This window comes from Diabrotica undecimpunctata, chromosome 6 (genome assembly GCF_040954645.1).
Source record: "Diabrotica undecimpunctata isolate CICGRU chromosome 6, icDiaUnde3, whole genome shotgun sequence".
NCBI classification, from domain to species: domain Eukaryota; kingdom Metazoa; phylum Arthropoda; class Insecta; order Coleoptera; family Chrysomelidae; genus Diabrotica; species Diabrotica undecimpunctata.
Genome location: NC_092808.1, coordinates 33,043,487 through 33,060,030, shown reverse-complemented (window position 1 = coordinate 33,060,030; position 16,544 = coordinate 33,043,487). Strand labels below are relative to the sequence as shown.

At 31.2% G+C, this 16,544-nt stretch overlaps 1 protein-coding gene across 2 annotated transcripts in view; it reads right to left on the bottom strand.

Annotated features, from left to right (window-relative positions):
- Nucleotides 1–16,544, bottom strand: part of LOC140443365 (uncharacterized) — a 51,000-nt gene that overhangs the window by 26,158 nt on the left and 8,298 nt on the right. For both annotated transcript variants that reach the window (XM_072534590.1, XM_072534591.1), the window contains exons 4-5: nt 13,076–13,409; nt 12,851–12,994 (exon numbers count right to left, since the gene is read on the bottom strand). In XM_072534590.1, the coding sequence (XP_072390691.1) occupies nt 12,851–12,994; nt 13,076–13,409 (478 nt within the window). The remainder of the gene's footprint in view (nt 1–12,850; nt 12,995–13,075; nt 13,410–16,544) is intronic.

Sequence of the window (16,544 nt, the reverse complement as noted above, 5' to 3'; positions counted from 1 at the left end):
CTTCAAACATTCTTTTTTGTTTAGTAACAAAAAGAAGAAGATTTATTCACCCTTGACAGATGTCTGAAAGAATGTGATAGATATATGGAGAATTGAATATGACATTTTACAATTTTTATATATAAATCATAAAGAAAGAATATAATTATATATTTTACTTAAATTTTGAATCTCAGATCTTTTGTTTAAACTCTTATCATTTTTGCTAATACAAACCATTTCCAAAAAAGTCCTTTTAAATTTATTACTTTCACTACATAAAATTTTAATGTTATCAAAATCCATAATATGGTCTTTATCGATTACATGTTCTGCCAAAGCACAAGATGGTTTTTTAATTCTGCAATCACTTTTGTGAGAAATAATGCGATTTGAAAGATTTCTTCCGGTCTCACCAACATATTCAGCCTCACACTGAGTACAACTAATGCTGTATACTAAATTCGTTTTTTCAAATTTGTCTATAGGATATTTAGTTTTAGAATATAAAGATGAAATAGTTTTGATGTTCTTTGTTGCTATTTTTATATTGTCAATAACCTTTAGTGTTTGTATTAATTTAGGTGTTAATGATGGTATAAAAGGTAGTGAATGATAATAGATGTTCTGATTGTTAGATACAATGTTTTGAGATTGAGCAAAAAATGGTGTTAAATTATTTATATTACCAATATTAGAAAAAAGCATCCTATGTAGCATATCTGGAGGATAAGAGTTTTCAATTAGAATATTTTTTAATAACTAAAGATCTTCCTGTAGATAATCTGGATGAGAAAGTTTTAAAACACGTTCTTTTAATCCTGTTATAAGGTTCATTTTCATCTTATTTGGATGGTGAGAGTAATAGCTTATAAATCTATTACTACATATGGGTTTTCTGAACCATTTGGTTTTCAACATATTGTCTGTATTTCTTACAATTCTCATGTCAAGGAATGGTAGAGAATTATCTACCTCTTCCTCAACTGTGAATTGTATATGCTGATTATGACTGTTGAAAATGTTGACTGTTTCATGAATTTTGTGTTTAGGAAGTGCCAAAACTAAATCATCTACATATCTCTTAATAAAAGGAATGAAAAAAGTGCAATTACTGATACAATCACTGATAACATCATCCATGACATAGCTACTTAGAATGGGTGAAAGACTAGATCCCATAGGACTACCAAAAATTTGTTTATAAAATACACCATTAAATATAAAAATATTAGAATCAAAAACAAAGTTGATAAGTGTTTTGAAATGTAATAAGTCAATATTAGTGTGTTGTGAAATCTCATTCCAATGTTTTTCAACACTACTTATGATTAAATCTAAAGGCAAATTAGTAAAAAGAGATGTTACATCATCTAGTAGATTTTAGTTAGTTTTGATGTAACATCTCTTTTTACTAATTTGCCTTTAGATTTAATCATAAGTAGTGTTGAAAAACATTGGAATGAGATTTCACAACACACTAATATTGACTTATTACATTTCAAAACACTTATCAACTTTGTTTTTGATTCTAATATTTTTATATTTAATGGTGTATTTTATAAACAAATTTTTGGTAGTCCTATGGGATCTAGTCTTTCACCCATTCTAAGTAGCTATGTCATGGATGATGTTATCAGTGATTGTATCAGTAATTGCACTTTTTTCATTCCTTTTATTAAGAGATATGTAGATGATTTAGTTTTGGCACTTCCTAAACACAAAATTCATGAAACAGTCAACATTTTCAACAGTCATAATCAGCATATACAATTCACAGTTGAGGAAGAGGTAGATAATTCTCTACCATTCCTTGACATGAGAATTGTAAGAAATACAGACAATATGTTGAAAACCAAATGGTTCAGAAAACCCATATGTAGTAATAGATTTATAAGCTATTACTCTCACCATCCAAATAAGATGAAAATGAACCTTATAACAGGATTAAAAGAACGTGTTTTAAAACTTTCTCATCCAGATTATCTACAGGAAGATCTTTAGTTATTAAAAAATATTCTAATTGAAAACTCTTATCCTCCAGATATGCTACATAGGATGCTTTTTTCTAATATTGGTAATATAAATAATTTAACACCATTTTTTGCTCAATCTCAAAACATTGTATCTAACAATCAGAACATCTATTATCATTCACTACCTTTTATACCATCATTAACACCTAAATTAATACAAACACTAAAGGTTATTGACAATATAAAAATAGCAACAAAGAACATCAAAACTATTTCATCTTTATATTCTAAAACTAAATATCCTATAGACAAATTTGAAAAAACGAATTTAGTATACAGCATTAGTTGTACTCAGTGTGAGGCTGAATATGTTGGTGAGACCGGAAGAAATCTTTCAAATCGCATTATTTCTCACAAAAGTGATTGCAGAATTAAAAAACCATCTTGTGCTTTGGCAGAACATGTAATCGATAAAGACCATATTATGGATTTTGATAACATTAAAATTTTATGTAGTGAAAGTAATAAATTTAAAAGGACTTTTTTGGAAATGGTTTGTATTAGCAAAAATGATAAGAGTTTAAACAAAAGATCTGAGATTCAAAATTTAAGTAAAATATATAATTATATTCTTTCTTTATGATTTATATATAAAAATTGTAAAATGTCATATTCAATTCTCCATATATCTATCACATTCTTTCAGACATCTGTCAAGGGTGAATAAATCTTCTTCTTTTTGTTACTAAACAAAAAAGAATGTTTGAAGTTTTACTTTTGGCAATATAATTGTCAAAAATAAAAATTTTATGTTGGCATTTATGACATTGAGGCTATTTGTAATTGGTTGCTATTTGAACTTATTTATAAATTCAATTATTTTTATATTAAAAAAATGTTTTCAAAATTATAGAAATTTTCGGAGAAACATTTGTTAGATCAAAACATTTTTATATAAAATATTTTGAACATGTAAGCAGTGATTTTTTACTTACCAAACTAATTTTTATTTGGTAAGTTAACAAAAATTGTTTTTTCTTTTTAGTTCAACCTTGTAAGTATTTTGTCTTTTTTAGCTCTTGATAATAATTGTAAACACAATTGAAAGCTCGAGATTAAAAAAATAGTTAACCAATAGCCCTATTATTGACTCCAACCCATCCAAAACAGTTATATATTTATATATATATATATATATATATATATATATATATATATATATATATATATATTTTAAAGTAGTGAACTAAAAACTATAAATTTGCAGGAAACTTTAAGAACACGCTGTAATCGTAATAATAAAAATACCGCTCCCCAACAGCTCTACAATAATCGACCCAAAATTTCGTCAGCTACGGTAGGTGATCAAATTATTATGATCAGTGACAAAATTTTAATTTTTTCACATTTGTTCATAAGTTTTATGGTAAAATTATATACTGCTACAAAATTAAGGTATAAGGTATGCCAATAAGCTTTGTCACTAATACCAAAGAATATAGACGTCTATATTCTTTGCTAATACCTTTACTTTTTTGACGTTGGATGCTCTAGAACTATTTGTGTCAAATTATGTTACAACCTACACATTGTGGTGAATTTGCGCGTGGAAGTTTGAATTGAATTTATCTGTTTTTTTTTATTGTTTTTAGTGGTGTTTGTGAGTGAAAAAAACTATCAGTTTTAATTTTTAAGACATTTTCAAAAAAATATCAATGTTTGAGAATAAAATCATAATGGGTAAGGCTAAAGACATTCCTGAAACTAAAATAGTGAAGATAAAGACACTATTATGGAATACAAAGCTTTCCCAACATCAGATAGCTCAACGGTGCCAAGTAGCCCAAGCAACAGTGAGCAATTTCAAGAAAAAAATTGATACCAACAAACTCCTGACTCATCAAATTGCCCAAAAATATGGTCGAAAGCGTGCCACTATACCCAGAGACGAGAGATAAATTGAGGGATATCTTCGTAAACAACAGAAAAAACTACGAGAAATTCTCACGAGACTTATTCGTGAAGCTGTGATGCCAGTTTCTGACATGACAGTCTGCAGAAGGCTTGCTGAGCAAGGTTTCAAATCATGTCGCCCTACCAAAAAACCAAAGTTGACTATCGCAATGATGAAAAAGAGACTAAGAGAAGAGAAATTGTCACAAATAAGCAGCAGTTAATTGAGACTCATTGCCATCTGGCACAGAGGCGATAAAATTAAAGAAGACTGCCTGAAAAACAATCAAAGCATACCTAGAAGGATCAAAGCTGTCATTGAAGTTAAAGGAGGTCACACGAAATATTAAAAAAACTTGCTATTTAAGGTCAAAGAAAAAATATTTCAAAATTTTGTAAAAGAACGTGTTCCTGATCTATTTTTATATTATAATCATATCATTAGATGCTTATATGTAGTTTTATTCTTTATTAAACACCAAAATACAAAGTTTTTTGCAGTGAAAATAATGTTACGATAAATATGACTCATAATATTAAGCTGTAAACATATTTTTCTAACAAGTATTTTTTAGTAGGTAAATATCCACGGGTCCCATCCGATAAAAACCTGTCTGGTTTCGATGGCATTCGAGAAAATTCAGCAAGGGGTCACCGGCCGAATTCTAGGGAACTCCATAACAACGGTTAATAAATATATATAGAGGAATTTTGCTTGTAAACAGTTAGTCTGAAAAGAATAATTCTATCGAGTCGAGTTTGAATTGTAACGCGGAAATAAATTATATAAATTAGAATATTGTAAAATAAATTAAGTGTTAGAACTTTTTATAATAAATAAAGTTAATAAATTAAATTTATAAAAATAGTTCAATAATAATTTGATCACTCTAAGTACTTAGATCTTAAAAAAACTTTGTAATAAGGGTCTTATCCCCGCAGAGTTTAAAGGTGACTTCATTTTATTACTTCACAGTGGTGATATCACAGACTGCTTGATGGCAACAAATAACGAGGATACAAGTGACGCTGATTTTTGTTTAAAACTTTTTTTAATAAATATATAATTTTATTAATTGTAATGTTTATCATTGATTCTCACCAAATAAAACGCATTAAAATAAATGGTAGGCAACGGGAATGCTTTAAATTTGAACACAAAGCAACTATCTCAACAAAAAGCGTAAGTGACACTTAAGTGACACAAAAAAACATCGTAAGTTCCAATACATATTAAATAAATACTTTTCTCATTTGCCAAATACACTACCAAATAATATATATAATATTTTATTTTTAATACTGATTAGAATGAATATTAATTAAAAAAAAAACCTGTAAAATTCCACTTTTGCTGGTTACAATGTTTTTTTTTTCTGAATGGACTCGATTTGACGTTTCGGTTTATTTTAAAATGGTGAGCTGTTATAAGCAAGTTGTTTGATGTTAATGTTTTCCAAACTGGCGGTTGACTTACTTGGTCTTGATCTCGTAGGCATATAACCATGCTTTTAGTTGATAATTCTGAAGGTGATGATATGTTCTTCATTTGGGACCGGCCAAAACACTGCTGAGGCCGGTCCTCACATACGGGGCAGAAACATGGACTCTAACGTAGAAGGATGAAATACTTCTGGTAATATTCGAGCGTAAGATATAAACGACCAAGGGCAGTGGATTTAATTTCGAATTATACCAACTCTTTAATTAACCAGATCTCGTAACGTTCATTAAAACACAGCAACTTAGATAGGCCAGACACATAATATGAATGCCTGACAACAGATTAGTTGATAATTCTGAAGGTGATATGTTCTTCATTTGACCTCACTGGCCAGAAAAATTGAATAAATTTCTAATGGACATCAACAGTAAAGAAGAATCAATCAAATTCACCATGGAAATAAGAAAATAACAACTCACTTCCTTTTCTGTATGTGTTAATCACAACAGAAGACACAGAATATTCAGCCAAAGTTTCTAGAAAACCCACCCACATCAACAGATATTTAAATTACCACACAAACCACATCAAAAATGGAATTATCAAAGCATTATAAAATGGAGCCCAAAACACCTGCTTTAATGAAAAGGCATTTCAGCAGGAAAAAAGCTGCTAACAAAGGTTTTAATAAAAAATGATTGCCCATTGTCATTTATAAACAAGGAATTTCACAAGATTCGAGAAAGAAAACAGCAACACACCATAAGCAATAAAGAAACACACATATGACATACAGATGACAACAATACCATATATAAAGGGCTTATCAGAAAAATTAAAAATGATAGGAAACAAAAACATTACAACAATCAAGACAAGCAATACACTACCATCTATTCTGTTCAAAACAAAACCTAACAACACACAAGAGAGATCAGAGTACTGCATCTATAAAATATCCTGTAAATAAAATAATTTTTATGTGGGAGAAACCGCAAGACCACTAAGTGTGAGGATAAAAGAGCATGAAACATGTACAAAAAAGCTGAGACTTCGACAAGTCACACATATGCAAACATGCCTGAGACAATGATCACAGAGTACAATGGAAAGATTCATCAATAGTCACGAAAGAAACAGACATGAAAAACAGAAAAATTAAAGAAGCAACTCCCATCTTATTTAATGACGAAAAATGTGTAGCAAACCCATCAAGGGAATGTAGCAAACGATGGTTGGCAGTACAAACAGAAGACGTCAGCAACAAGAACATACCAACATTAGCAGATTAATAGAAAGTCAGAGACTATTATGTATTATACATAATACATAATATACATAACACACAATACGCAAATATATAATACAGAAACACATAAAACAATCAGAATTTGATATCATCCTGAGGGTACATCCATCACCCTCAAAATTATCAACTAAAAGCATATACCTACAAGATCGCTATTTTAAAATAATCTTTTTTGAAAATTATTTCCGCAGAGAAAATAGAAACTTCAGATAACAATTATAAAATGTAATTTTCATTACAATCAATTGTGGCTTAATCCCATATACACATAATATTTAAGTTTATGAGGTTTTTGCAAATGCCCAAAATCCAAATCTGATTATTTTTAGACATAGTGAAACATGAAACACGTTGTATAAATTTGATCACTGATTTTGCTGCTTGACATGAACATGAAACACATTGTATACATTTGATGTCTCATTTGACTGTTTATTAACCTAAGAATCACTCATTACTCCATGAAAGGCAGAGAGAAATGTCAACAATAGATATGAATTAATTATATAACCACTAAAATAAACATATCACTTGTTATCTTTCTATTAATGGTTAAGACACAGATATTATATCATCCAATGCAGGAAATAGATAATAAGTATAATGTTGAACAGTCGTCAAGGAGTTTTAAATTATGCGGTTTGTATAGACATTCTAAAATTTAACAACTAAATTTTTATCTACAAAGAAGACATATGACGAAAACTTATGATCATCTTGTAATATTTCAACCATTAAATATTTTAATAAAAAATATGTGCTTAGTAGAAGTGAAATCAATAAATTACCATTTATTATTAGATGCAACTATTCCACATAAAAACAGCCTAAGTGTGCGCTCATAACGAGGAGCCGACCCTCGCTCGGACCATAGGATGGTATCATATTATGTATCATCACCAGGTAAAATAAATGCATTATTTTAAAAATGTCAGCGTTCACTGTCAAAGCGCAGGGCCCAGCCTCGAGCCAGGTATCGGACCATAGTATTCGAGCTTAGTGTTTTTTCGACCCTCGACCTCTACGATCGACACTACGAGGTGCCGACAACCGACTCTCGCTCCGACCATCGTATCGATCGCCAGGTAAAATAAATGCATTATTTTAAATGCGAGCGATCACTTCACTGTCAGTGCTATGCTCTAGGCGAGGATACGATGCGATGGTCTCCGTAATGAACGCACCCTAAGATACAATAGACTGAATACATATCAGTACTACACCTTCGCCAAGCATTCTTTGAAAAATAATCATTCTTTAGATTATATTTCTCGTAAAGATTTTGGAAAGTAAGAATATAAAAAAATACGTACAGATATTCTAGATGATTCATACAAAAAAAAAACAACCCACCCCTATCAATGATAAAACTGACATCAGTCCTTCCAATATATATTATAATCTAATTAATTAATTGTTGCCACACTGGCAGGCTTAACAACAGAAAGTTTACAGAATCCATATGCACTTTTGTTTTTAAGGTCCTGTTTGTCTATCCCTTAGTGCATAAAGTTTTCACTGAAAATGGTAATTATCTGAAACATTTCCTATATCACTATAAATTTGATCAGTTCCCGGTGCTTTATTATTTTTAAGCATTTTAATGGCTTAAGCAAATTTTGAAGTGGCAGGTGATCTTTCGTTTGGGTTAAATAGATTCCAATCATTTCGATCTGCTATGGAGTTATCTGCTTATTAGATATCATCATCATCAGTAGCTCGACAACCCTTTCTGGGTCCTAGCTTGTTCTAGGATTTTCCGCCATTCTGTTCTGTTCCTTACTTTGTTTTTCCAGTTGGTAATCTTAAGTGTTTTCAGATCTTGTTCCACTTGTTCCATGTATCTAAGTTTGGGTCTTCCCTTTGGCCTCCTTCCCATTGGTGTTTGCCTCATATAATATGTTTTGGTGTTTCAGTCTCCAACATCCGTTCAACATGGCCCATCCAGCGCAGACGTCCGATCTTTATGGATGTTATGATCTCGGGTTCATTGTATGCTGTGTATAGTTCAAAGTGCTTCTTGGATATAATGGATGTTAAATTTTGCGTCGAAAAATTCAACCCATCGGTTTAAGATTACCCGTATCACTTAGGATATTTACTTCTCTCCTTACAGCTCCCTATTCTTGGCTTGAACTCTACTTATTTTGTTTACATTTCTGTAGAAGTTTATTGTTTCGTTTTTATTTCTTAACTATTCTAAGTTTTCTAACTGCTTTTCTTCAAATTCCCTTTTTTCCTTCCATGTAATCTTTTTTCTTCCCTTCTTAGGGTCCGGTATTCCTCCTTTGCTCTTCTTGTGCATCTAGCTTGATTTGTCTTTAGGTATGCTGTATTTTTGTTATCTGTTGCTTCTTGGCACTCCTCGTCAAACCATTCGTTTTGTCTAACTGGTTTGGTTTTCTCCAATATTTCCGATGCCTTCTCAGTTATGTTTCTACATTTTATTCACAATTCCTCCACAATAGGGCATACTATGGACTCCAAAAACAATTCCACTCAAGAAATATCTAAAGAAAAAATAAAATTATTATATACAAAACACTGCTGAGGCCGGTCCTCACATACGGGACAGAAATATGGACTCTAACGTAGAAGGATGAAAGACTTCTGGTAATATTCGAGCGTAAGATATAAACGACCAAGGGCAGTGGAGTAAAAGATTTAATTTCGAATTATACCAACTCTTTAATTAACCAGATCTCGTAACGTTCATTAAAACACAGCAACTTAGATAGGCCAGACACATAATATGAATGCCTGACAACAGATGGCTAAAAAGCTAACGACAAGAATACCTACAGGAAGAAAAAGCAAAGGCCAACCGCGAATTAGGAGGTTAGATGGAGTTGAGACCGACTTAGGCATACTAGAGATCAGAAGATGGCAATACATTGCCAGAAACCGAACAGAATGGCGACTAATCTAGAGCAGGCCAATATCCAAAGAGAATTGTTGAGCCAAAGATGATGATGATGTTATTAATTGGCAAAGGGCAGCACATCTATACCAGTTTGTAAAATAGTTTACTTGAAACATTTCACAAACATTTATCATAATTATCAAGAAAAAAATTGCATTAAAAAATGTTTGTAGTTTTTATAATTTGAAACTTTGGATATTTAGATAAACTATTTTTGATGCATAAGCAAAAATAATCAGGTGTATGCGGGTTGAGATAACTGAAAAATGGATCAATAAGATGACTTCCTGTTTGTTGAAATGGATATTGTTCCTAGATTTGCCATCTACTGTTCAGAATTTAATAATTTGGTCAACATAAAAATTATAAATCATAAATTTGCATTAAAATAATAATCACACCATTCACAGAAAAATGAGTCAAGAAACCAGCCACAAATTCACAAATATGACAGCTTGGGATTGGCAACAGATGAACAGATAACCATATGTATCAAAAAATTGCTATAGAGTTCTAGAAATATTTTAAAGTACAAATATTTTAAAAGAATATACATGTCTCAAAAGTCAGACAAACAACAAACAGAAAAACTTATTTAATAGAGCAGTTTATTTAGTCCTATTGACAGTGAACATAGCTGAAAACTGCTGCATTTTTTTTATATGCATCGAATTTCTTGAAATTTGGACAGTAGAGAAAAAATAGCTCAAAGATCAAAATCTCCTCTTGAAAATATGTGCTTTTCCTCTGGGGGTGATTACCACCCAACTCCGGGGATGTAAAAAATGTATCAAAAAAAACCATGGTAGTCGCTAGTATTGTGAATTTTAAGAAAAAAATATTGTTTAGAGATTTTTCGAAAAATCAATATTTTTGGAGTTATTCATGCTGAAAGTTCACAAATTACAGATCAAATAAGTATGTTTTTGAATAGTTTTTCGCGAATAACTCCAAAAATTTAGATTTTATCGGGAAAACTGCTTGAATATAAAATGAAGCTTATAAAAAAACGAGATTAGTTTTTTATTATTACCATAAATTTAATATTAACAAAGTAATGGCTGTTCGAAAATAGACTTTTATTCACTATTTAAATGAGAATAAGACACAATTAAAGGTTAAAGTAAAAGCTAGTGTTATTCCTTTCTTTTTTATGTGTTTGTTAGAACAAACAACAACTTGAGCAAATATATTAAAAACTTCTTCTTCTTCAAGTGCCATCTCCGCGGCGGAGGTCGGCAATCATCATAGCTATTCGAACTTTTGAGACGGCTGCTCATTAAAAACAGCAAGAGCCAAAACAAAAAGCACTTACACAGTGGTGTATACAAACTTAAATGCGGCGACTGCCCAAAAACTTACATCGGTCAAACTGGTAGAACCTTTAATAAACGTATAGCAGAACATAAAAAGTCTTTCAATAATAGGAAAACAGATTCTACATACGCACTTCCCTTCTAGATCATAATCATTCTTTTAATGACAAATTTCAAATTCTTCACATCCAAAATAAAGGCCCTAAGCTATCTTTATTAGAATATATGGAAATTAACAAATTAAAAAACACAGACATAATTCTGAATGACCAAATTGAGACAAACAGTTCTCCCCTCCTCAACCTATTTCGTAAAGACTATAAATTGTAAACACATCCAAAAATAGATAATTTGAGAAAGGCACTCTGCCGAAACAGCTGTAGTGATAAAATATAATAAATTTTGTGAAGTTTTGAAAACAAAGTTTTCAGTGTTTTATTGTTAAATAAAATGAACAGCCACAACTTTGTTAATATTAAGTTTATGGTAATAATAAAAAACTAATCTCTTTGTTTTATAAGCTTCATTTTATATCCAAACAGTTTTCCCAATAAAATCTAATTTCTTAGAGTTATTTGCGAAAAACTGTTAAAACACATGCTTTTTTAACGTGTAATTTGTAAACTTTCAGTCACAAATACTCCAAAAATATTGATTTTTCAAAAAAAACTCTAAAGAATATTTTTGTCTTAAAATTTACCATTCTAGCAACTACCACGGTATTTTTTTGATAAACTTTTCCACCCCCGAATTATAATGGTAACCACCCCCAGAGGTTAAGCACATATTGCCATAGGGTAGATTTTGATCTTTCAGCTATTTTCTACCTACTGTCAAAAATTTCAAGCAAATCCATGCATATAAAAAGAAATGTAAGCAGAAAACCGTCATATCCTGGATTAATTTGCAATTTAAAAGAAAAATGCTCTTGGTTTTTTTTTTATCAACAAATTTTAATGGTGATGAACTGGATCTTAATATGTTCTGAACTGAAGCAGGGGTATACCAAAATTTTAATTTACTTCTTATCCATGAACGATTGAATCCAATACCCACTGTGGAAATCTCAAAATTTATTAAAATGGATTTTAACAGTTTTCCACATTTTTTTATATACATTTACCACAGTCTATAATATTTATAGTAATGCATCTAATGAAGATATTGATACCAATTAAGTACTTGACACTAATTTTTTAAATCTATATAGTGTTAAAATATCATCATACTTTGTTTCTAATTTAATTGCCGCTCGTAATGAGTCAAAATTTCGTTGACAAAGGCGCCGCTATCGGGCGATATAGACCTGTTTAAAACAATGAACAATTGATAATAAACGCCGTTGTGCTAAAAGCGCATAGTAAGCTTTTGGGATATTTAGACTTGGCGATAATTATAAAGACCTCTTTGTAAAAGGTTGCCTATTAATTGAAAGAAATATACATTGATATTGATTCTCCGGACCGCCGTTGAGATAAGACGCTAAAAATCACATTTAAACACATTTCGCATTTTTAAAGATAAATTGTCTCTATTTTCTCCTGCATTTAAGTAATATAAATTGTAACATAGTGTAGTAGCGAATAGCTTGTTAATAAGTCAAAATAAAAATTTATTATTGTGCATTTTACCTCTGATGCTTATTAATTTGGTACCAGGTTTGCCAATCAAAGAAAAGATATTTCAACCCATCTTATGTGTGTGAGATTAGAAGAAGGATCCGCACATACAGTATATATTGAATAAACAATATTAAGTATCTTTTCAAAAAAATAAACTGGCTAGTTTTTTCTAAATGTTGGAAAATAAAAATATACAATTGTTTCACAAACACTTGCTTGATTAAAAAATATATATTTTCTTAATATGATAGTCCATTTTTGTGTTAATTTAGTAATTTTAAGTAATAAATAATTTTTAACGAAATAAAAATATTTGGTCATTATTTACCTTCATTATCTTCACTTTCTTCTCTGTTTTCAGCTTCAACTTCATCTTTTTCTTGTGCAGATTTATCAGCAGCTGCTGTTTCAAGAGGATCAGCTAATGGATCTATTTCTGGAGCATCTTTTGCCTTTTCTGATTCTTCTGCAACTAGATTTAACACATTGAATATTGCCAATAAAAATTTAAATTTATTTTAATTTAAGAATGTTTAAATAAAATAAATTTTACCTTTATCACTTTGAACTATTTCAGGATCAGGTGTTTCTTTCTGAGGCGTGACAGGGGTGGCTGATTTTGCAGGTTCAGTTACTGAAGGGGGAGGGGTAATTGGTCTAGTTACAGATTCAGCAGCTTCTGCTATTGATGGTGATGGGAGGACTGGTGCAGGATCTGGAATTGACTCTGCATCTTGAACAGAATCTGATACTGAAGGTGAAACTGATGCAGCTTCTTCTACTTTGTCTTGAGAGGACTGTTGAGCTGTTTCAGCTTCTTGCTGTGTTGGCTCGGGAGATTTGGGTTTTTCAGTTGTTAATTCTTCAGGTGTTTCTTGTGGAGGTTCCTACATACAGAAAATATGTAAATAAGTAAACATTATTATTTTGACAGTAAATCACAAACAAACAATATTCAAGCATTAAAAACATTATATTTCAGCATGTTACAGGATATAAACCATACTGGAATAACATGGATCACACACAACAGCACTGTATGTAGAGAGAACAAGGGAAAACATATGTCCAGAAAATGAATTCTTCTTATTAAGAGTGCTGTCTCCCTACTGAGGTTGGCAATCTTAATAACTATTTTTATTTTTCAACTTGCTGCTCTAATCAAATCAATTGATCTGCATTGATACCAAGCACATAGATTCTTATAGCTTCGTAACATATGAAATTGCTGAATCAATTGTTTACAAAAGTAGCTTCTCTTTAATGGACTATCATAATGAAGCTAGTTTACTAACAATGTTTTTAAGGTGTTAACTATATGGCTTACTTGAACATAAGTGTGAATTACAATCCTTTAATTGAAATATATGAATGCTGTAGGAAGCAATATAGATGTGTAACAAAATAAATATGTTCATTTAATATTTAAAAAATTCAAAATTGTGGAAGATTTAAAATATTATATGGAAATTAAAATGAAACAGCATAGTTAAATAAATAGATACAGATAACACTGAAAAAGGCCTGGTTTAAAATTTAAACTTTAAATATACTTTATATACCAATAGGAAAAGAATTTAACATGCTAATTAAAATATCTTGTCAAAACTCGAATTGAAGTAATTCAAGGAAAGGTTAACATTGTTGCCAAACTTATTATTTTTATTTGATGTGTCATCTTTTTAGCATTTGAAAAATATGGTAAGACAATCATATTTAAGTGAATTGATTTAAATGGCAGCTTCCTATTTTTATTGGGAATAAGCCACAATTTCAGTTTAAAATTCAGTAGACTCCCTCTTAACCGGTACCGCATTAACCAGCCACTCCCCCTTCCTATTGTTTTGTGTATGAGCGCCGCTTGATGATCGTCTCTCGCCCCAGTTGTCAGTTGTTTTTGCTTTCGAGGAGGATTGAATTCAGAGTTGAATGTGGGGAAAAGTACAGTGAATGACTAGCGAAGGGATCGGCGTTCAATCAAGGATTTCTGGGCCCAAATGGAATCAGATAAAAATCTAAAAACTAGATGTACTAAAAATACGAAATTCGAGATAGTAGACGAAGCTCTTTGGTTATGGTTCCTTCAAGAACGGCGAAGGGGCACACCTATTAGCGGCCCGATTCTAAGGGAAAAGGCTTTATGTATACACATCAAAATTATAGACGGAGGGCGAATTTATTGCAAGTGGAGGTTGGCTGACTCGCTGGAAGGCACGTCACGGAGATAGTTATGCACACGTAAGTGGATCAAGGGGTGATTGACAGCTTGAAAAGACGATACAGGCGTAAATTACTGTCCGAAATTTTACAATGCGCAGAAAGTGAAGATCTCAATTTATTGATATCAAAAAAAATTAACTTAAAGTTTACATGTTAGCTTCCTCCTTCCAAGAAATTCCTGCTTCTACTTTCGTTAAGTCTTGGCGAAAACTTTGGACCAACATTGAGGAACTTGTTGAGTGTCAACAATTACACGAAGAAGATAATTTTACCACCATTCTTCAAGATTTCTAAATGTTATCCGAAAATGTCCAATTGCAGACCGAAGATATTGAAGAATGGATGAACTGTAATAAGGAACTTGAAAACAAATTTTTGACAGATGACGAAATAATTACACTAGCAATACATGAAGAGCCCTATGAAAATGAGGAGATGATGTTGAAGGAGAGGAAAAGGTCGGCCACACCGAAGTGAGGGCTGCAATGGAGGTGGCATTGAAGTATATTGAACAACAACCTGGGTCATCTTCAATAGACGTCTTGGCTTTTAAAAAATGGAGAGATATAGCTTTTAAAAATTCACTTAATGTCAAGAAGCAGAAGAAAATTTCCGATTTTTTTTAAAACAAGTTTGTAAAATATTTAAGTATGTATATATGTACATAGAAATAAATAGTATTTTTTCAACTGTATACTCCGTGATTTTTATTAATATATACCTTCCTGTACATGTGTTTGATATACATATGTATGTACTTGATTTTTCTCATAAAAATGCCTGCACATCAAATTAACCCCCCAAAACCTGACCCCCTTAAAACTTATTCAAAAATGTTTTTCTTTTCAATTTGGCGATAAAATGGATTAAGATACAATATACTTAAGGCATTTTTGTTTCAAATATACCTAGGTGGTCGTAAATAGCTGTCTAAATATTCATACGCTAGGCTTTCACAACACCATGTTTTGATTAAAAATTATGCAATAATAGAAACGAAACTAATGAACTAATGAACGTTTACAAAGAAAACTTAAAATTATAAACAAAATAAATTTATCTCAAGTGGTACAATTTAAAACAGTTAATGTGAAGTCCAACATTACATTTGATGCAAATAAAAGTTACGCATTTATGGCGTCTTGCACAACGTCTCTGTGTTTGATTTTTGATCGACCAATGATCAAGTCTGTCATATCGAACTTCATCAAGGACATTTGAGGTTCTTTGAGGTGTAGGAGTACTAAGATTAGGTGTTGATGATATAGTATTTACTATTTGTCGAATGAAATCTATTTAATTGATTTTTGGCTCGATATTTCTAAATAATATCCAGGAGTTCACTATCGATGCATTGAGGCAAAATCGGAATATTGTCCAATACCATTTTCGACTTCTAATGTTTATGCGATGACGACCACGCCACTGATCAAACAAATCCACACCTCCCATGCCAGTATTGTATTCCTGAATCAAAGATGGCTGCAGAACAGCAACCCGTTGTTTATGAATATGACTGTAACGTTTACAAGTTGTTGTTTTGGTGACAAGATCATCGCTTTTATTTGTAGCCAACGTAACTTGGCTATTATCATGCCAACGTATCAAAGATATATTTTTTGACTCATCTCTAAGACCATAAGTAGATCCACGGGGCTCTTTTTTAAATCTTTTAACGGTGCATGTTCGACACATGCTCGATTAGAGCGAATTGTTCCAGTCACATTTATATTGTACTCTCTCATGTCTTCAAGTAATAGCAAGGAATTGAAATAATTATCAAGGAAAATTTCACTTCCTTC